This window comes from Antechinus flavipes, chromosome 3 (assembly GCF_016432865.1).
Source record: "Antechinus flavipes isolate AdamAnt ecotype Samford, QLD, Australia chromosome 3, AdamAnt_v2, whole genome shotgun sequence".
Taxonomy (NCBI): domain Eukaryota; kingdom Metazoa; phylum Chordata; class Mammalia; order Dasyuromorphia; family Dasyuridae; genus Antechinus; species Antechinus flavipes.
The window spans coordinates 454,423,528-454,445,223 of record NC_067400.1 but is presented as its reverse complement, the minus strand read 5'-3'; the positions used below and the strand labels follow the sequence as shown (position 1 = coordinate 454,445,223).

General features: G+C 33.1%; 1 protein-coding gene across 2 annotated transcripts in view; it reads right to left on the bottom strand.

Annotated features, from left to right (window-relative positions):
* The window catches only part of KATNAL1 (katanin catalytic subunit A1 like 1), a 174,419-nt gene that overhangs the window by 130,261 nt on the left and 22,462 nt on the right, over positions 1–21,696 (bottom strand). For both annotated transcript variants that reach the window (XM_051986514.1, XM_051986515.1), the window contains exons 2-3: positions 21,256–21,432; positions 15,083–15,243 (exon numbers count right to left, since the gene is read on the bottom strand). In XM_051986514.1, the coding sequence (XP_051842474.1) occupies positions 15,083–15,243; positions 21,256–21,417 (323 nt within the window). In that variant the 5' untranslated portion in view covers positions 21,418–21,432. The remainder of the gene's footprint in view (positions 1–15,082; positions 15,244–21,255; positions 21,433–21,696) is intronic.

Below are 21,696 nucleotides of genomic sequence, written 5' to 3'. Positions count from 1 at the left end.
CCTGTATAAATCAAAGCTTGTCCACCTCTCAAATTAACACAAATTCTCAAACCAAACCAAGTAAGAATTTTAATAACCAATGGTACAAAAAGGCAAATTTTATCTCATATAATGCGAAATATATCTCTGATACAATTCCACAAATCTAGTAAGTACAATTATGAGATCTCTTTTACCTCTCAGTAACTAATCTGTCTCTCTGCTCTACTCTACCTTGGTTCTTCCTTTCTCTGCATCTCTGCCTGTGATTCTCTTTGAATATATCTATAATCAGTTTCTCTTCTTTGCCTCTGCTTCTGTTCTTTTGATCTCATGTGTATTCACTTTATCCTCATGTACTAGTCCTTTGTATCTCTCTTTTAGCCAGGGGCTTTAATTCACTTGTGGAAACATCAGAGCATTTCTCTGCCTTGGGCCTGGTATGTGAGTACAAAGATGCCACTCTTCAATTAATGGAACAAGAGGAATGGATGTTTATATAAAAAGGACATTCTTGGAGCAAAATATACATAAAATATATAACAAACTGACCCAAGACACCAACAACAAAACACTTCTGTTTAGATTACTAAAGCCCACTGCCACAAACAAACTATTTTTAATAAGGGGAATGGAAACACTATGAACTAGTAAAAATCTGATAGTTTGTAGTTTTAATGTTATGGTAAACTGACAATAAGAATATAAGAAGTCTTAATAATTTAAAGTAAATTAGATCTAGCTAGCTAATCTAGATTAACAAATCCCTACCTGGTTATATTCTCATCATCTCAGGGATCCTGAATTCCCAACTGTCATGATTTGGACCATATTCATTCACATCCTGACTAATGCCTTATTCCCATCTCACTCCTCCCAGTGTTATACTCTAAAGCTACCTATTCTTCCCACTATGTTGTCTGGAATGTTTGCTCTATAGGAAACAAATTTGGCTTTCATTTGAAATTTTCCTTTCTCACTCCTTTGCTCAAGCTCTAATTTGGCTCCCTCATGATGACATAGCCTGCCTGGTCATCCTTTACATCACTGGTTATACTTTCACTCATTTCCCCCAACTTTCTGGTCAACATGAGGGAGTTGGAACACTTCTTACTCCTTATTACTACTTCCAGATTCTCTAATATCATCACTCAGTATCCTCTCCGCCTCGAAGGTTCACAATCCATATCTACCACCCAATCAAAATTCTGGTAACTATTGTCTGGTAACTCCAGCCTCCAGGACATGTACCTTCTTTCTTATGCTCAATGGTTGGCTCATGATCTTTCTACCTTCATTACTGCCTTCATTACTAGGGGACTCCAATATACATTTTACTACTCCCTCAAACATCCCCGTCTCCAATTTCTTCAACTTGGTCATTTCTAGTGACCTTCTTGTACATCCAAGTACATTCTCAGTTCTTCTTTGCTAAACCTTCATCCAAGTCAAACCTACTACTAATCTGGGGCTTTGTATTTGTCTTGAGCGCTATTCTTTTTTCCTTCTTTACCACTCTACTTGGTAATCTCATGAACTCACATACTTGCCTTCTTGCTTAAAGGTGTGCTTCAGTGAAATATAGACATTTTTCTTCTGCCCTCTCCACTTGTGACTGCCCTACCTCATGAAATTATACAACAACTGATTAAATTTCCTGCTCTCATCGCCTCTTCACACACGTTCACCCCAGCAGAGTAAGGCTGCTTCCATGCTATCACAGACTCCATTTTTGTCAGGTAAGTCTTTTGCCATTTAATGATCAGGGTAATGTTGCAGAAAGAGAATTAAACTTCAAGTCATAGAACTTGAACTCAAATGACTACTACTTAATTCTACAAGATAGGGATAACCTCTCTGAACCTCGGCTTCCTCTTGATGAATATCTAAACAATGGGTGAATATCTAAAATCCAGCTGTATATCCTATGAGTTAAACTGAATTAGTAGCAAAATAGAAGTCTCATTCACTGGAGTACTGGGTAGTGAACAGGTGAGAACATGTCAAGTTTGTGAACTTCTGCTTCCATCTGGCTGGAGGGAGATAGTGATCACACATCCACCAACTCCTGTCAGCTACCCAGAATGTGGCTTTCTGGGTCCAGTTCTTTATCTCTTTTGTCTATCAGTGGATTAAGAACTGGGTGAAGCTTTCAGATGTGTGTGCAAAATAAAATGTAAATGCTACTCCAGAAAAGTTTATTGATACTAAAGATGACCATCAATGTGCATGATTCAAAAGACCAATGAACTTGGAGTCCAAATTCAAACCATCAATCTGCTTGGGCAAGACATTTAACAAAACTGGGCCTCAGTTCATCTCTTTGTAATATAAGGAGGCGGACCTTTCAGACTTCTAAGTGTCTTTCTTGCTCCAGTTCTGTGATCCAGTATGAACCTAAACCAGCATATTCACCAAATAACTTTCTATCAACAGCTATTAAATATGATAAAATAGCAACTGCAAGAGTGAAGTCATTTAGACATGAGAGTAGAAACTTTATCAATTGACAAGAATTTGTGTTAATAATGTGAAAAAGAAAGGAGTCTATAGCAAGGTAATGATATTCTAATGATGAGAGTAGTTCTATGTGTTTTTTAAAATAACTAACACTTAGAGGGTAATTTAAACAATTTAAAGTAAACCATGAGTTCTAAATAATCTAAATATTATGTATACCAACTATTTACCAAATAAATTTTTCATTAAAAGGACAAAATTTTCTAAATAGGTAACCAGAAAATTCAAGGAATATATCAGTAAAACTCTTAGGCTGCTTGGAGAAGCAACTTTCTAAACATAGAAAAATTTTACATGAAGAAAAAAGTGGGACTATTCAGTTAAAGCTACAATATTTAAGTAACAATATCTTTAAGTCTTATTTTCCCTCCAAATGTGATATTTATTCTTCAGAAGCTATGAATGGAGCCAAAAGTTAAAAGAATGAGAACTTTAATAATGGAGAGATAACACTATTAAGAAACCAAACTTGGCAGTTTCTATAAACAAAGAGATAAAATTTCTATTCACATTCAGCCTCTACTGAAATGCTAAACAAGAAAATGAGCTGGTCTGATGTATGGCCACAATGCTTCCACAATTCTAGGAGTCAAAAGGAAACAGACTTCTCACAAAGAAGCAGCCTTTACATCAGTGCATTGCAGAAAATAAGGAATTGGGTTTCCAGCATGTTATTAACAACACCTCAATCAGGTCCCAGGCTCAGTATTTCTCCTTAAAGTTCTTAACTACTGAGCTTTCTTAGTTTTCTCAGCTTTTTCCCCCTGTAGTTCAATGCTTTTTCCTATGAGTTCTTTGATAATACATTGTATTCTATCTCTGATACTATAGCAATGCCACTTGAACAAATAATATCCAAAACATATAAAGTCAGTTTCTAAACAGTGAAAGAAAATTATCAATTTCATTACAGGTAATATTTTGTCTTTTTTTGCCACCTACTAAAGCCTTAAAACTTAAAATATTCTCACAATACAACCAGGAATTAAGGGGGAGAAAGTGTAAAGAAAGATTTAAAATAGGATCTAAAGTCTATAATTGAACGTTAAAAATCCATTTCAAGTCATAAACATTTGTTCTCATCTACTATTTTACTGATTTGAATAAATACAGAATTTTCCCCCAAAAGTCATTAGATGTGTCCTAAGTGATAAATGGTTAAAAGATATAAGCAAGCAGTATTCAGAAAAAGAAATCAAAGCTATCAAGCTCTAAATGTCTAAATGTAATTAGAGAAATATAATTTAAAACCACTCTGAGGCACTATCTCATACTTATCAGGTTGGCTAACATAACAGAAAATAATAAATGCTGCAGGGTATATGAAAAATAGTAATACGTATGCACCACTGGTGGAATTGTGAAGTGGTCCAACCATTCTGGAGAACAATTTGGAACTGTGTCCAAAGAGATAAAAAACAAAACAAAACTGTGCATACCCTTTAATTCAGCAATACCATTACTAGCTCTGTATCTTAAAGAAATGAAAGAGGAAGGAAAAGGACCTATCGGCATAAAAAATATTTATAATAACTCCTTTTGTGATGCAAAATTAGAAATTGAGAAGAATGACTAAACAAATAATGGTATATGGTTGTGATAGAAACTATTATGATGAAGAGAGATGATGAAGAAAACTTACATGAACTGATAAAAAGTGAAATGTGCAGAATCAGGAGACAATCAAAGGGTGTAAAGATGTTCAACTGTGACAGACTTAGCTACTCTAATCAATATGATGATCCTAAAAATTTCAAAGAACTCAAAAGAAAAATGACATACATCCAGAAAGAGAATTGATTAATTCTGAGTACAAATTAAAGCATACTTTTTTGCTTTATTTTTCTTGCTTTTTTTTTCTTTTTTACAATATGGCTAATATGGAATTATTTTTAATATAATAATTTAATATATAACTGATATACCACTTGATATATAATAAAAATTTAATATATAACTGATATATCACTTGCCTTCTCAAAAGGTGGAAGAAAGGCAAAACAGAGAGACAAAAATAAGAATTCAATATTTTCTTTTTTTTTTTTAATTATAGCTTTTTATTTACAAGTTATATGCGTGGGTAATTTTACAATTTTGACAAGTGCCAAACCTTTTGTTCCAATTTTTCCCCTCCTTCCCCCATCCCCTCCCCCAGATGGCAGGTTGACCAATACATGTTAAATATGTTAAAGTATAAATTAAATACAATATAAGTATATATGTCCAAACAGTTATTTTGCTGTACAAAAAAGAATCAGACTTTGAAATAGTGTACTATTAGCCTGTGAAGGAAATCAAAAATGCAGGCAAAAAAAAATATAGGGATTGGGAATTCTATGTAATGGTTCATAGTCCTCTCCCACAGTTCTTTCGCTGGGTGTAGCTGATTCAATTCATTATTGCTCTATTGGAACTGATTTGAGAACTCAATATTTTAAAAAATAAATGTTAACATGAAGCATAATTATTTTTTAAAAACCTAGATGTGGCCTATGCTATTATTTTTCTATATGACCTGTAGAGATATGAAAATGAAAATTTAATTAAATGCCTTCAATAAACAGGTGGGATGCTAGATGATAAGTATCTCAAAAAGATTATATTAATTCAGCTTGGTCTGTTAATAATCAAATGAAGAGTGAGACTGGACCTATGATAAGGAATTCCAAAATGAGCAAATTCCCTCTACTAAGGCAGGTGAGCACCTTGGTTCAACAGACAAATGAAATTAAGCCAAGCAAATACAAGGGTTTATATAAAAAACATAAAATGTAGAAGTAGTTCATGTGACAGAGAGAGAACACTTTAATCAAGGGTGATCAGAGAAGCTTCAATGAAGAAGTGAAATTATTATCTGGGCCTTAAAGGATGAAAAAGATTTTAAAGTATGAAAGTGTGGAAACAAAAAGGGCATTCCAGAAATAACAAAGAATAGGACAGTATAAAATATGTTTCACAGAAAGAAAAGTGAATAGATCAGATTAAAGCAGAAAAACCAATGGAGGCAAGATTCTCCATATGAACGAGATAACTGGATTCTATTCATTCCTAGAATTTAAGATTTTCAAAAAGTAAATGGGGATGAGGATAGGAAGGAAGATTTATAGTCTGTAAATTGCAAGTCTTCTATAAACAGAATTAGCCTCAAAAGCACCTTACTTCATTCACTGTAAAAACCCAAACAAACACAACTTCAATGTCAAATCAAGGTTTTCAGTTATTCAAAATTTTAACAAATAATATTAATTTACAAAACCTGGCTTCCTGTGTGTGTACACAGATAAAATGGTTCTATTTTTTCCTACTGTAAGATTAAATAATATTTTAAAAAACTAAAACTAATATTAAATATCACATATGAAAAATGAAAGTATCTGGCTTGAATAACTAACTTGGGTTGTTTAAAATCCAACCTAAGGAGCATATAATAAGCTTCTTCTAAATGTGCAAAGCACATAGGAAAAGAAAAATGAAAAGTAATCACTACCTTCAGAAAATTACATGATAAGTATACATGATTTTTTTGAGGAGGAAGAGAGAACACTAATGACCAAAGGGTCCAAAAAGCTTTCTTGAAGGAAGTCTTCTCTGAACTAGTTTTCTCACATTCACTCCACAATCCTTCATTCAAGGCAACTGTGACAGGGCAAGGGATATGAAAATAAAAATTAAGAAATCTCTGATTTGAAGGATCTCGTCTTAGAAACAACAGATACAAATACAAAATAACATACAAAGTGATTTCCAGAGAAGAAGGGAAAGTGCATGACCCACTGAGAGGATAAGAGGAGGCTATCTTTCTGGAGGAGTTGGCACTTAAGTTGAGCTGGGAAGTCTGGGACTGTCTGACATCAAAGTGCATTCCAGGCATGAGGCAAAGGCACAGAGATAGGAGATGGAAACGTCACACATGAAGAACAAGAAACGACAAGTTTGTCTGGGCTGTAGACTGCTTGCAGGGGTATAATATAAAAGGAGGCTAGAAAGTTAGGTTGACAGGAGATTATATACTTCAACAACGATACTGTATAAGGATGTATTTTGATGGAAGTGGATTTCTTCAACAAAGAGAAGATCTAACTCAGTTTCAATTGAGCAATGATGGACAGAAGCAGCTACACCCAAAGAAAGAACACTGGAAAATGAATGTAAACTATTTGCATTTTTGTTTTTCTTCCCAGGTTATTTTTACATTCTGAATCCAATTCTCCCTGTGCAACAAGAGAACCATTCGGTTCTGCACACATATATTGTATCTAGGATATACTGTGACATATTTAACATGTATAGGACTGTTTGCCATCTGGGGGAGGAGGTGGTGGGAGGGAGGGGAAAAGTCGGAACAGAAGTGAGTGCAAGGGATAATGTTGTAAAAAATTATTCAGGCATGGGTTCTGTCAATAAAAAGTTATAATTATTTTCAAAAATAATTATTTTAAAAAGAAGAAAGTTAGGTTGAAACCAAGGCCAGACAGAGAATTTGTACTAGATTCTAGATATAACAGAGACTCAACAAAGCTGACTAAGGACAGCAAAGTGACATGATCAGATGTATGTGCTGGGAAATTACTTTGGTACTCTACAGAGGAAAAGCTTGGAGGAGAAACTTGAGGAAAGGAGATTAATTAGCAATATTCAACTGGGAGCAGGGATAAGTGTAAAGAAGATAGAGTATCAAAGAGATACTGAAGAGTTCGAATCAACAAGCCTGGACACCTGGCTAGAGTGTAGAGTGAGGGCAGGTAAGAAATCAAAGTGATTCAGAGGCTGACAACTTGGGAGACTGGAGCAATTGGTGGTGCTGTCAACAGAAATAGAGCAGTTTGGGAGATGGGACAATTTGGAAAAAGGAATAATAAACTCTGTTTTGGTCACCACCTCTCACTTCTTTTTCTTTACAATCTAACTTCTGACCTCAGTACTCAATTAAAACAATTCTTTACAAAGTTACCAATGATTTATTAACTTTCACTTCTAAAGGCTTTTTCTCAGTGCTCATCCTTCTTGATCTCAACTCTGGGATTTTTTAATGAGAGTGCTAGGTTCTCTTTCTCCTAGTCTGCAGCTTCATTGCCTCTGCTAAACCAACATCCACTTTCCCCAAGGCTCTCTCCTGAGGCCTCCTCTCTTTTCTCTCTGTAGTCTCACATAAATTAAACTATCAACTCTATGTAGATGATTCCCACACTTACAAATAGTACTTGGTGTGTTCTTTTTACTTTTGATACTGTGTTAAAGGAAGCATTTTTTTTCAATTTTGAATCAGTTTTCTATTACCCAATCTCCTCCCTAGACTCAAATTCCATATCACAAACTGCCTATTGGATATTTTTAACCATGCACCTCAAAGGTATCATGTCCAAAACATATTCATTAGCTTTGCTCTAAAACCTATCCCCTTATTGATTCCGCTTATTAAAGTTCCCTGTTTCTAAGGACACTACCATCCTTCAGTTTACATAGTTTTGGAGCCCCAGTGTCATCCCTAATTTCTAACTCATCCCATTCTCACTCATCCCACATACCCATTCAGTTTAGATTATTTCTACCACCAGAAAATCTCTTAAATCTATTCCCTTCCTTCCATTTAAATCACCAGGCCCTCATAATCCCCCATGTAGGCTACTCTGAAATGGTCATCATATACATCACATGAGAAGGGAAGATAAAAACACAAAAACCAAGTTAGCATTCACCATATAAAGAAAGCCAATGTAATCAAATTCATTCCTGAAAAAATTGTACATAAAGAAAAGCTAACATAGTGAAATCTTATTTTCCTATTAATTTTGACTATAGAGACATTTTCCCAAAGAAAAAAATCTAACCTTTGACATGTAATAAAAACTACATTTAAAAGCCCTGAGAAGTGGTCAAAGGATATGAAAAAATAGTTCTCAAAAGAAGAAATGCAAACTGCAAATTACATATCAAAAAATTTTCCAAATCATTAATAATAAAATGCAAATCAAAACAACTCTGAGGTTTCACCTCACATTCATTAAATTGGCAAAGATGACAAAAGATGAAAATTGTTGGTGTTGGAAGGATTATGGAGACAGGAAAACAATAATGACTGAAGAAGCTATAGATTGGTACAACTATTCTGGAAAACAATGTGGAATCAAACAAAGTTAATAAAATGTTCATACTCCTTGGCCCAAAGATTCCAATGATAAGCAAATATCCCAAGGAGAACACTTTTTTAAAAAGGCTCCACATATCTCCCAAATATCTATAGAAATACTTTTTTAGCAAAGAATTTGAAACAAAGCAGATGCTCACAAATTAGGGAACATCTCAACAAATTTTTAGCATGTGAATGTAATGGCTTATTATTACAAGCCTAATGAATACAGAAACATAGAAAATGCTTTTGTGAACTGATGAAAAGTAAAGCAAGGAGACTCAGGAAACAATCTACATGACAAAGGTGATAAAATCAATAACCACAAAAAATCTAAATTGAATGATGCAAAATTATTAAAAAACAAGCTTGCCTCCTCCCCAAAAAAAGGGATATAACAAGATATTTTCCCTCACTCCTTTGCATAAACAAGGGATTCCAAGAGATGGTACTCTAAATAAAATGTCAAACTGTTTTTGTTATAGTTTTACTAAAGATATTTTTTCTTCCTTTGTTTCTTTTTTACTTTTTTGTTAATAATGATGGCTCTTTGGGAGGGAGAGATAAATAGTTATAGTTGAAATCTAAACAACAAAAACCAAATAAATCTGTAAAAATCTATTTTTAAAATTACGTTTAAGACTAATGTTTATTTCAAAGATTATTTGTGTATTAAAATATTTGTAATGTCTGCTTTCCCTCCTCCATAATTTACAAGAATTAAGCAAACAAAATTTATATAATGCTGAATACATATTTAAAAGTACCCAGAGGTATATAAAAACACAAAGCACAATTAATTTCCATTTTATTGGAAATTTTTGCTGTCTCTTTGAGACACACATAATATTTAAACGATCACAATGTGTGTGACATAATTTTTCAAAAGTACTTAACACCAAATTATTTTGCAGTTGGGTTTTAGGATTTTTGTAAAATTACTAATTTTTCATATAACATAAATATGAAAGTATTATTTTTGAAGTGTATTCATTCCTCTACTTTTACAGCCAATTCACAATCAGTGAGGTACTAGTAAAAATATTGTGTTCAATGATGATGCCAGAAATGGAAATGAAGTGAACCTCAGGAAAATGAATCTGCCATAGATTAAAAAAAAAAATTACACTTCATTTTGAATCCTACAACAGTTAAAAAAAAAAAAAAAGACTCAAACTAGACAGGGCACAGAATTCTTAAGAAAAATGCTGTCAACTCAAGAAAGGAATTCACAAATTAAAACTCTGGTGGGGAAGTTGTCATCAGTTCCAAGGAAGAAAGCAAAATAGAAGGTGTCTAAAAAACCAATCAATGTGGCTACACAGGAAGTTCATCAATAAATCAGATTTCAAAAGAACAAACCCAATGTATGGAAATGAGAACACACATGTGAGTGAAAATGGATAAAAAAGAAGGGTAAAAGTGTTTTACTGTACTCAATCTGTGACCCCATCAATGTGGGTATTTTCACCAGACACACAAGGTGCTCATTCACTCTTTATTATTTTCTATATAGGTTGCACTCAAAATGCTGAAAGCCTTCCTCAAGCTCTTTTCAACAGGACTTACTAATGCAGTACCTAAAGTTACACATCTCTCCTCTCTCTCATACCTTGTGAATGCTTGCTCCCTCTTCCAATTTTGTACTTCCAAAAACATATCTTTGCATTATTTCTTTCATGTGCATTATTACTGAAAATATGCTGCTTGGTCACATGCAAAAACCGATGTTCTAAGATCTACAATCATTCAGAACATTTATGTTGAAAAGACAGGTCTTTATATAAAAGAGTTTAACATCATTAAAAACAACCCAATTTATAAAAACAAAATCAAATCTGATCTCTTCTTCCTATTCAATTCTAAATATCCCTGCCCATCAGCAATGTTTATCACAAATATATACACTGAAATAAAAATGCAGTAAATCAGCCATCCAACTGCATTTCACAATCAAGACAAAAGGCATTTTCACTCGTTTAATTTGTTTTTTAATATGAATTATTAGGTCAATTATCTCTCAAATAATCACTATAACAATAAATAATGTCATCTATAAACATGGATATCTTGAAGATCTTTGCTACATGTAAGGAGTTATTCTTCTATCATCCTCCATGATAATGATACACATCTTTGGCAAACACACATTTCTCTTTTAAAATAATCAATGGATCACTAAAAAGTTATCTTCATGTCTATTTACACCAAGGAATTTTTTTTAAATTATATGTTCAAAAGAGATTCCTTATTGGAAGCAAGCATTCAAAGCTACAGTGATTTTTTTTTCCTTTTTCCTTGAGGGGGAGGGGAGGAAAGAGTCCTGGAAAGGGATTTGGTAATTAATAAACAGTGAATATGGTGAGATTACATATGAGTTGTACACCAGTCAATTGTGTATCTTCAAAGAAGTGAAGTGATAGAGAGACAGGTGTTGAAATCTGCTTGTTCCCTTTGGGCATTTTCATTAAGGATATCCCTTAATATAGGATAATTTTCATGAAAATGAGAAAATAGATATATTTTATCTGTGATGTACAATGACATATCTAGGATTATATATACCTCATGTATATATGAAAGAATGTCAGTAGCTGACAGTATCATTACCTTGTTTGAATATTATTATCATCCATAGTTTTGTCTTCTTTTGGTATCTTCTCCCCTCTCTTTTAACACCTCTCAAGTCTTTAAAAATCATGCTGCCTCCAGCACAAATTTTTTCCACATAAACTTAGCATAGTTCAGTCACTGTTCCTACCTTCCAGAAAGTTATTCTTACTCCTTTATATATCACCTCTAAGAATGAAATGCTAGAGTTCAAATGTGGTAATTCCTGTCACTGATCATGAAACAGATCATTAAAGAAACACTGACAACTTTGATCCATTTGGCATTAATTAACCTGTCACTTTCATTTGCAAGTCTTGTTGATACAAAATATTTTATTTGGCTCTCACATCAAGTTTTCTTTAGAATTATGTTTGCTCTCTTTTTTCTTGTTTTATTTTTTTAAAATTGCATAACTTATGTTCTTCTTTAGAGCTTTACCTATGAATTTGCATTATAAATCAGAACTGCCCTTAGTGTCCATCTTTCTACAATGGAAAATGTGATCAAGAAATTCCTGGCTATGGTGCTTTCTCAGCTGACTTGGTCTCTACCTTATGATAAATTCAAAAGTTACACTTTTTCAAGAAATGGTAATATTTTTGCCTTATTCCACTTCTTGCTGTTGTTACCAATCAGAGATCATTTTAATAAATCAATTTCAATTTGTAGCTTTTGTTCACAGTATCTTTATTTGCTATCTTTTTTTTAAATTCAATGTTGATTTTAATCTTTTTTTTTTTTGAACCAGATCATAATTTAACTACCTGAAGCATCTGCTTCAGATATAAAGCTCAGATCTGTAACCATTTTTCCTACTAATATAAATTTCATTTTATTATTTATGAGGTTGTTTGGGGCTTACCATATCCACAGTCTTTCAACTCTTTTTTAGAAGAAAATATAAGACACAGATGAGAAACTAGAATATACAGGGGCAAATAAGGGACACAGTGGAGAGAGTGCTGCAACTAGGAACAGGAAATTTCAATCTGGTCTCAGACACTTACTGCTGTTTATGTGTTTATGTGACCCTAGCCAAATCATTTAACCCTGTTTGCCTCAGTTTCCTTTCTGTTAAATGAGCAGGAGGAAATGGCAAACCATTCTAGCTGGACATAAGTGAAAAATTACTGAACTGGAAAAGTTACTGGGTTGACCTTATTCATTTCTAAAACCCAAGAAATAAACTTCCAAAATACTTTCCACCATTTCCTCTGTGCCAGCTTTCTACCCAAAGAAAACCAAGTTTAAACACTGTCAAATGTTCTTCACTTTGTCAGTAGGCTTTATTTACTTGGTGGTGGTGGTGGTGGTGTGTGTGTATATCTGTGTGTGTCTGTGTCTGTATATTACAAGGCAGAGTTCAAAGGATGAGGATGATATATTGGGAAATGACTATAAAGAATACAAAAGGTATTAAATAAGCTCTAAAAGAAAAAAAGCATGTGTTGACTTTGTTTGAAGGAACTTATCAAGTTGTTAGCAGCCTTTCTCTATTTTATCCTCTTCAGTAGATAACAGTAGTTATGATTATCTTCATAGTACCTTCTTATCTATGATTTCCATGAATGCTACAGGTTAAGATGACCATGCATTCATGAAATTATGCTTTTTGTTATACAATAAAAACGACTCCACCGATTTCTTTGTTCCCTTTTCCAAGAACAGCCTAGGACCTACCCTCCCAAATGGCTGCAATTTCCTTCTTCTATCTTTTGGTTTGTTTATCAAGACAAAGATGTCACATTCAGAGTCTACAACTAAAGTAATATTTATATAGGTTAACAAAAAACATCATTTTTAGCAGCCCTTTTCACTTTTCCATAATTCTACCATCATACTGTAGAAGCATACAAGGGCTGCACAGGGCTAAGAGCCATTTTTTTTTTTTGTTTTTCTTTAAATTCACCATTTGCCATGGACAAACAATTTATCACCCAGAAGCCCATCTGTGAGACTCTCTGCTCTTAATTATGTCAGTTCTTGGATAGTACATTCAAATTGTCTTCAAGATCACATATAAAATCTGAACATGGTAGGCTATTGGAGCTTGCGTTCTACTGACAAAACCTGCAGGAATCCAGAGTCACCTTCATGCCACAAGGAGATTAGAAATAGGACAATTTTTAAAAGGCCTGTTTGATTTGAGTTTGAGTTATTTTGGAGGGAAAAATAACAGATAGAACTTCTGCTTGTTCTAGGCAAGATGAGAATGGATTATGGAAAATAAAATAAAAGCAGAAATATTCAACTCTAATTTGGCTTCCATTTCATCTACCAAGGAGAATAATCTTTAGACTGATAAAAACAAAATGAAAATAGCCCACAAATTTGAAAATCAAAATAACGGAGAAAATGGCAGAGCACTTATGTAATTTAGAAAGGATTCTAATTACCCTGGTCTGGACAAACTACATTACCGGGTAATAAAAGAACTTGCAGAACATTGGTGATTTTTAGAGGAAGTGAGGTAAATGAAACAAGTTCCAAGCAACTGGAAGTAAGAAATTTTTTTTAAAAAGGGGGGAAAAAGGCATATGCTTTAATCCATAGACTAATGGGCTTAATATAAATTCCTGGTTTAAATAATTCCCATTATTAAACCCCTTAAATTGTAGAAGCTATATATTCAAAAATATTTATAAAAGCCTTTTTTGTGGAGTCAAAGAATAAGAAACTGAGGGGACATCCCTCAACTGGGAAATGGTTGAAACAGCTGTGATATATGATTGTGATGATATACTGTTGGATTGTAAGAAATGATAAAGGAGAGTTTCAGAAAAACCTGGAAAGACTTGCATGAACTGATACAGAGTAAAATAAGCAGAATCAGAAGAAAAATTTACATAGTAATAGCAATACTGTAAAGATAATCAATAATGAAAGATTTATAGTTAACTCTGATCACTATAGTAACCATCATAATTCCAAAGGACTCATGATAAAACAGATGAACAACTAATTGATTCAAGAGTACTGACTGAAACATATTTTGTTTCTCTTTCTTTTTCTAATGCCAATACAGAACTTTACTATAAATATAAAGTCATACAAAATTTATATTTCTTGCCTTCTCAATGAATGGGGAAGGGTATTGTCAATGGAAGAAAATTTGGAACTGAAAAGAAAATTGAATTAAAAAAATAAAAGGATAGTTTGTAAACAATTAGAGAAAAAATGGTATTATGGGTTTATAAAGATTAAGTTGTACCACTCTGATAAAATTTCCCTCTTTTTACTCACTAGACTAGCAGATTGAGGAATGCCAGAGACACATTAGGTCTGGGTTGCAGAAAGGCATTTGAAAGACATTTTATAAAAACCCATGGAAAATAAAAAGTGATATGTATTAAGTGATTATTTTTCAGGCTGTCTTATTGATCTTTGAAGAATTTTATTCCATAATACATGAATCTTATGGCTGGGGATCTCTAAGTCAAAAAAAAAAAAAAAAAAGATGCAGTATTCAAAATCAGATAATCAGATAAGCAAATTGTCTCCATGTAGTTCTTTATCATCAATACAGCTGAAATAAGGGTAAATGATTATACTCAAAACAAGATTTGTCTTTACAAAAGTAATACCTATGCAATGAAGATGGTACAATACTTTTATGTGATTAATCCCCTTCTCATCAGAATCATTTTTAAACCAGCAAACCATATGGAATAGTTTTTGATACATGCACTTATGTATATGGAGTTGCTGACAAAAAAGGTATTTTTGTTAATGCTAAAAACAAAAAGTATTATTCAATTTTTTTCAGCTATATATCCTTTTCATCCTTAAAAGCATTCATAGTCATAACAAGAATCAGAAGAGGACAAAAAATCCATAGGCTACCTGTGTTCTGCTGGAACAGGAGGAGGCCAAACCGCAGGATCTCGGAATGGTTCATCTTGGTATGATACAGGAAAATCTGGGGGCTTGTCTATCTTAAAACTTTCTAAGGTATTGACAATACTCTTAACTTGTTCATATTCTTCTAGCAATTCCTGTCGAACCTTTAAAAAAAATTAACATTTCACAAGACTTAATTCATGTTTACCAAACTTCTAAAAGCATAGTTCTATTCAAATTTTTTTACACAGGTTAACCAAATGTAATAGAGTCCTGTTTTGTGTAAGAAATGAAGAAATAGGTGATTTATGAGAGACATAGGAACCATTTGACAGACTTAAGTAAAGAGAACAAGAAAAATGATTTATATTATAATATCAATATTAGAAAAACAATTTTGAATACTTGTTAATTAAGAAGAATGAAAGGGGCAAAACCAGGAAAATAGTTTACAAATAGTTTTCAAAGTAATAAGAAATTAGATCAATGGAGGAAGCTATAAGAAATTAGATCAATGAAATGACCCTCTATGATTTCAGATAACTGATAAAACATTTTACCCACTTCCTGACAGAGAGGAAATGGGACTCAGAAGTACAGAATAAGATATAAACTAGTCGTCAATGAGGGAATTTGTTTTGCTTGTCTCTGCACATGTTATAAGAATTTTTTTTCTTTTTTTCCTCCCCACAATGGGGTAAGGTTAGGAGGGAAAGAGGACAGCTAGGTGGCACAATTGGTATCAATTACTTCAGTCTGGAGAATTTGAGTGTAAATCCGGCCTCAAGATACCTACTAGCTGTATGACCAGGGAAAGTCACTTAATCCTATTTGGCTCAGTTTTCTCATCTATAAAATGAGATGACAAACCTTTGCCAGAAAAATCCCAAATGGGGTTACAAAGGGTCAGACAAGACCAAAATGACTGAAGGGAAAAAATTTCTTTGCATTAAATAAAGCATTGCTGATATATTCAGAAACTTTTGAAAACATTTTTGTCAGATAACCAACATATCAAGATCTGCAATTTCCCGACTTTTCCCTAATTTAGAAGGTAACTCTTAAAAAAGTTATTACCTAAAGCTCAACAAGATTGGCTCATTTTAAATTCTCTGTTAGGCAGCTAGTAGGCATCAAGAGGAAAGATTTTAACTCTAGGTCTTTCTCATTATGATTTTTTTTTTGAACTTCCAGGCTCTTCAAAAATAATTTGCAAGACATACTATTTATGGTTTTGTAGTACAACTGATACTATTAAATAGGAATAATAGCTAGCTAGCTATATGGCACTTGAAGATTACAAAACACTCCACACATGTTTTTTTCATTTAATCCTTAAAACAATTCTGGAAGATAGATGCTATTATAATTCCCATTTTACGCATGAGGAAACTGAGGCTGAGATTTACCAGGCTCTGAGACAATTTTGGAACTCCAGTCTTCCTGGCTTCTAACTTCAACAGTCTCTATTGTACTACCTAAAAATCATCTGTAAATGAAGGCACAGGCTAGTTTCCGCAGGAATGGAAACATAATAGTACAGAAATCAAAATAATCTTACAGCAGAGATAAAACTGGGTAAATAAATATGCCTACAAAATAAGATGAAAAATTAAATTTTTCCTCTTCTATTGTTAACAAAGTTCTCCTCATCTTTATTCTCACACTTTTATCTTTTTGCTCACAGACTGGAATGACCATCTTTCATGTACGCTTACACAATGGGTCATTAGGAGGAACAAGCACACCTTTTGCTCCTTCTTCATGGCTACCTCTCACATCCACCATCTACCATCATCACTCAGCACTCTCCCCCCTTCCTCTGAAGCTCATTCTTTTTTTCTATATTATCTTGTTGCAGTTATTTATCATTACCAAGATAATTTCCTTTTTGTTCTCAAAAAATTTAATACTGAGGGCTCCCAGCCTTCTTCTCTACTCTAGCCCTTGCCCTCAAACTTAGGGACTTCAGTATAGAAACTCATCTTCCAATTCATCAGCCTCTTTAGCACTCATGACCTTTTATTCTTTTTTGTATTAATTCTCAAGACCTCTGCCAACAGCCTTGCTGTGACTCTCTTTCACAAAAGCTCCAACTCCAAGATCCAAAATCTGGAATCTCTCTTTCCATAATCTCCCATTCTCTCTCACTCATCCTCCTCCTTCAATAACACATTTTATCATGTTGTGAGAAAACTTTCTAGTAGTAAGAGCTCTGCAGAAGTGCGTTTGTCTGCCTTAGGAATCATTGGTTTGACAGTCTTGAGATCTCTAAGCCCAGACTGCCAGGAGGAGTCTTCATATGCTTGGGGAGACATTAAATCTAGTGGAGCCTGTCTGCCAAGACAGAGACGAGGCTGCTGCGTAAGCTGCACTTCTTGGAGCCCTCGGTGAGAGAGAGGGATGAAGGGGGGCCCCAACGTGCACAAGCAGCATCCAAAATGCTCAGCAGGCTTTTACATCAGAGATGCTAGTCCTTCCTCAACACCCCCTACAACTGAAGGCAAAACTAAAACCATAGGGTTGGGTCAGATTGAGTTTTAATTAAAAACAAACAAAAAGAAAGTCCCAGATCTCATTCAGATGAATTGTTGTACAATACTGTTCTCCCTGTACAGTTAATTTTTGAACCAAAGTAGATTTTACATTTATTCCTGTTAAACTTTATTATATTAGAGTCAGATCAATGTTCTAGTCAGAATCTTAAAGAGTGTGGAGAAAATGTTAATGATATAAACTTAAAAATGTTTATGTGTGCAAAAATGTTTGTAAAAGTCCTTTTTGTAGTGGCAAGGAACTGAAAACTGAGTGGATGCCCATTGTTTGGAGAATGGCTGAATAGGTTCTGGTATGAGAATGTTATAGAATATTATTGTTCTGAAAGAAACGATCAACAGGATGATTTCAGAGAGACCTGGAAAGACTTATATGAACTGATGCTAAGTGAAATGAGCAGAATCAGAAGATCATTGTACATGACAACAACAAGATTATACGATGATCAATTCGGATGGATGTGACTCTTTTCAACAATAAGGTGATTCACGCCAATTCCAATAGACTTGTGAAAGAAACAGTCCTCTCTATCCAGAGAAGATTAAGAGAACTGAATGTGGATCACAACATAGTATTTTCACCTTTTTTGTTGTCTACTTACTTTTTTTTCTTTTTGATGATTTTTCTTGTGCAGCTAGATGATAAATATATAAATATGCTTAAAAGAATTGCACATGTTTAACATATATTGGATTCCTTGCTGTTTGGGAGAGAGGGGAGAAGGGAGGGACAAAAATGTGGAACACAAGATTTTGCAAGTGTGAATTAAATGTTGAAAGCTGTCTTTGCACATATTTTGAAAATAAAAAACTATTATTAAAAAATTTTAATGTGTCATAAACTTTAAAAATATGTCATAAGCATTTTTTTTTTTCTGGAGAGCTGTTTGCTAAACATTTGCCAACATATCTCTGGTTATAATGAAGAGTTCTCTATGAGAAGTCAGTGGCAAGTGAAAATTACATTAAAAAATTAACAAGTATTATTAAGTTTTTTTAAGATCTATTAAGTGATAGAATGAGAACCAGTACTCAGGTCTTCTAACCTGAAATACAGCACTGTATCAAAAAGGATGAGAATTAAAGAAAGACTACTGTTTAGTCATTTCAGTCATGTCTGATTTCTTCATAATCTCATATGGGGTTTTCTTGGCAAAGATGTTCTTCTTCAGATCATTTTACAGATAAGGAAACTGAAACAAATAAATTTAAGTGACTTGCCCAGAGTCACATAGCTATTAAGTGTTTGAGGCTAGATTTGATTTCAGAAAGATGAGTTTTTGACTCTAGCCCAGGCACTCTAACTATTAGGCTATCTAGCTGCCCCAGGAAAGACTAAGATTTGACAATTGAGAAATAGTTGCCAGTAATTTGTTGAGTTCTGAGGCAAGAAGATAAACTTCAAAAAGAATAAGAAATGAGAGGGGAGAAAGAAAACATAATTTGCATAGATAGTTAATTCTAAGAGTTTTACTGAAAAATTACATATAGAAGTATAACTGGAGATAATGGTCATATCTGGTGAAGGTTTTTGGTTTGATTTGGTAAATGAGGTTAAAGGAATAAGGGAATGACAAATTTCAACTGGATAGAAAAGACAAAGAAAATGGGCTCAAGGACACAAGCAGAGGGACTGACCTCGGCCAGAAGGGATACCTTATTGTCAGAGACAGGCAAAGAAGAAAGGCTTCAGTTTTTTCAATACAATAAAAAAGTAAAGTATTCAACTGAGGTGATACAGGTATGGAAGGTTAGGAAGGCTTGAAGACAAAGGACTGAAACAATTTCTGTGGAGAATGAGATAGGGAATCAATTAGAGAGAACAAAGGATTGTCATACTGCAGAAAATTCAGTTAAAATTAGAGTATACAAATTTATAATATACATAGTCAGTATAGTTGTGTGGCTTGCTCCAGTTCTGCTCACCAATATGTGGGTAGGAGCAAACAATGCCCAAAGAGAAAGAATAATCTAAGCCTGAAGTTTTGCAAGGGATAACTGGCAACAGAACGAGGGTAAAATGCAAGAGTAATAGTTGCTCAGTCATTTCAATCATGTCTGATTCTTGGGGTTTTCTTGGTAGGGACAGTGGTTTGCCATGACCTTCTCCAGTTCATTTTATAAATGAGGAAATTGAGGTAAAGAGAGTTAAGTGTCTTGTCCAAACAACTAGTAAGTGTCTGGGAATGGATACAAACTTGGGTTTTCCCAAGAAGCTAGGAGCTCAGTGGATAGAGTGTCAGGTCTGGAGTCAGGAAAACTCTTCCTGAGTTCAAATTTGGCCTTAGACACTTACAAGTTATATGACCTGGGTAAGTCATTTAATTCTGTTGCCTCAGTTTCCTCTTTGCCAAGAAAACACCAAATGGAGGCACGAAGAGTCAGACATTACTGAAAAACAACTACTCCTTCAAAAAAAATAGAAAGACCATTTTGCCATACAATCACTATTACACGATAAAGTATTCAAAGTATAACAAACAACAAAAATTTAATTTAACTAAAGCTACTGCAATCATAATAATTTGGTCCAATAAGTTATGGTATCCCTTTCTGCCAAATGGAAAAATCAGAATAAAAGTTGGGAACTCATATTTATTTTTAATAGAAAACGTTTCAAAATTCTTGAGATTATTCTTTTAACTTTAAAAGATATTTAAATGGTAAGGATTAATGGAAAAATGTAAGACCAAATTTTGATTAATTTGTACTATTATCATATTATTTTTCATGGAAAATGTTTTAAAATTCTTGACTTTGTTCTTTTAACTTCAAAAGGTTTTAAATGGTAAGGATTAGTAGAAAAATGAGAGACCAAATTTTGTTTAATTTGTACTATTGTCATATTACTTTTAATAGAAAATGTTTTAAAATTCTTGACTTTGTTCTTTTAACTTTAAAAGGTTTTAAATGGTAAGGATTAGTATTAAAATTAAAGACTAAATTTTGATTTATTTTGTACTATTGTACAATCAATAGACAAAAACAAATAAATTGCAATTTCTTTATTAAATTACTGTCTCATTTACTGTATTTGTATGAAGTCTTTCACAAGACAAGAAAAATTACTCAAGGGGAAAGTCTCATAAAAATTGCATTGTAATTTATATATTATAGCTGTGATATGAATTTTTTGTTAAAGTTATCACTTGAGGGAAGGGGAAGGAAAAGCAAACTATTATTATACATTAAAAGATCAAAAATGAAAATAAATCATTTTTAAGTCAATGAACTAAATGTCTTATCTTTCCTTTTAAAAGCACAAAAAAAATTAACTAATTCCTTCTAATTAGATCCATGTTTCTCAATCACCTAGATAATACAATACTCAATTCTGATGCTGCAGGTGAAAATAATTTTAACAGTATATGCTTCCAAAATAAATAGGCACATACAATTAAAAAGAAATGAGAAGAAAGTGAATTCTATTAGAACTAAAAATATTTCAAATATGTCTCATGAAATATCAATTAAGTATAAATAATTTTCATGTTAAAAAATTCAAGGGATATTTAAAAATAAATTTCAACATTTTACATTTGTGCAACATTCAAAATTTCAAATTAAAGTCTATAGTGTAGAAAAAGTTACTGTGAGAATAAAAATATTACATCATCATACCTGTTGCCATTTGCCTTTGACAGCTGGGTCTCTGACTGACTGACAATGTCTCTGAATCTGCTGTATTACCCCCTGATAATATACCATTGAAGAATCATAATTTCCAAGAAGCGCATATTCTCTTCCTTTCTTTGCATTGTCACAAATCTCAGCCAAATTCATCTTTTTTTCACAAATCTAAAAGAAAAAATAATCAAATGAGAAAATCTTTAATGATTTAAAAATGTTTATTTCTCTTATTGATTTTAAACCTTAACTTACAATTTTAAATCCAAAATATGTATTTTCCTCTCTGATATTTAACTGCATATATCTTATCACTATTTCCCACATTTTTTAAAAAAAAATCTGAACACAATACCAAATAAAATGAGCATTCCAAATGTACAGTAGAGCAGGAAAAAATGAGAACTATTTTTGATGTGGAATCTTCATAATGTG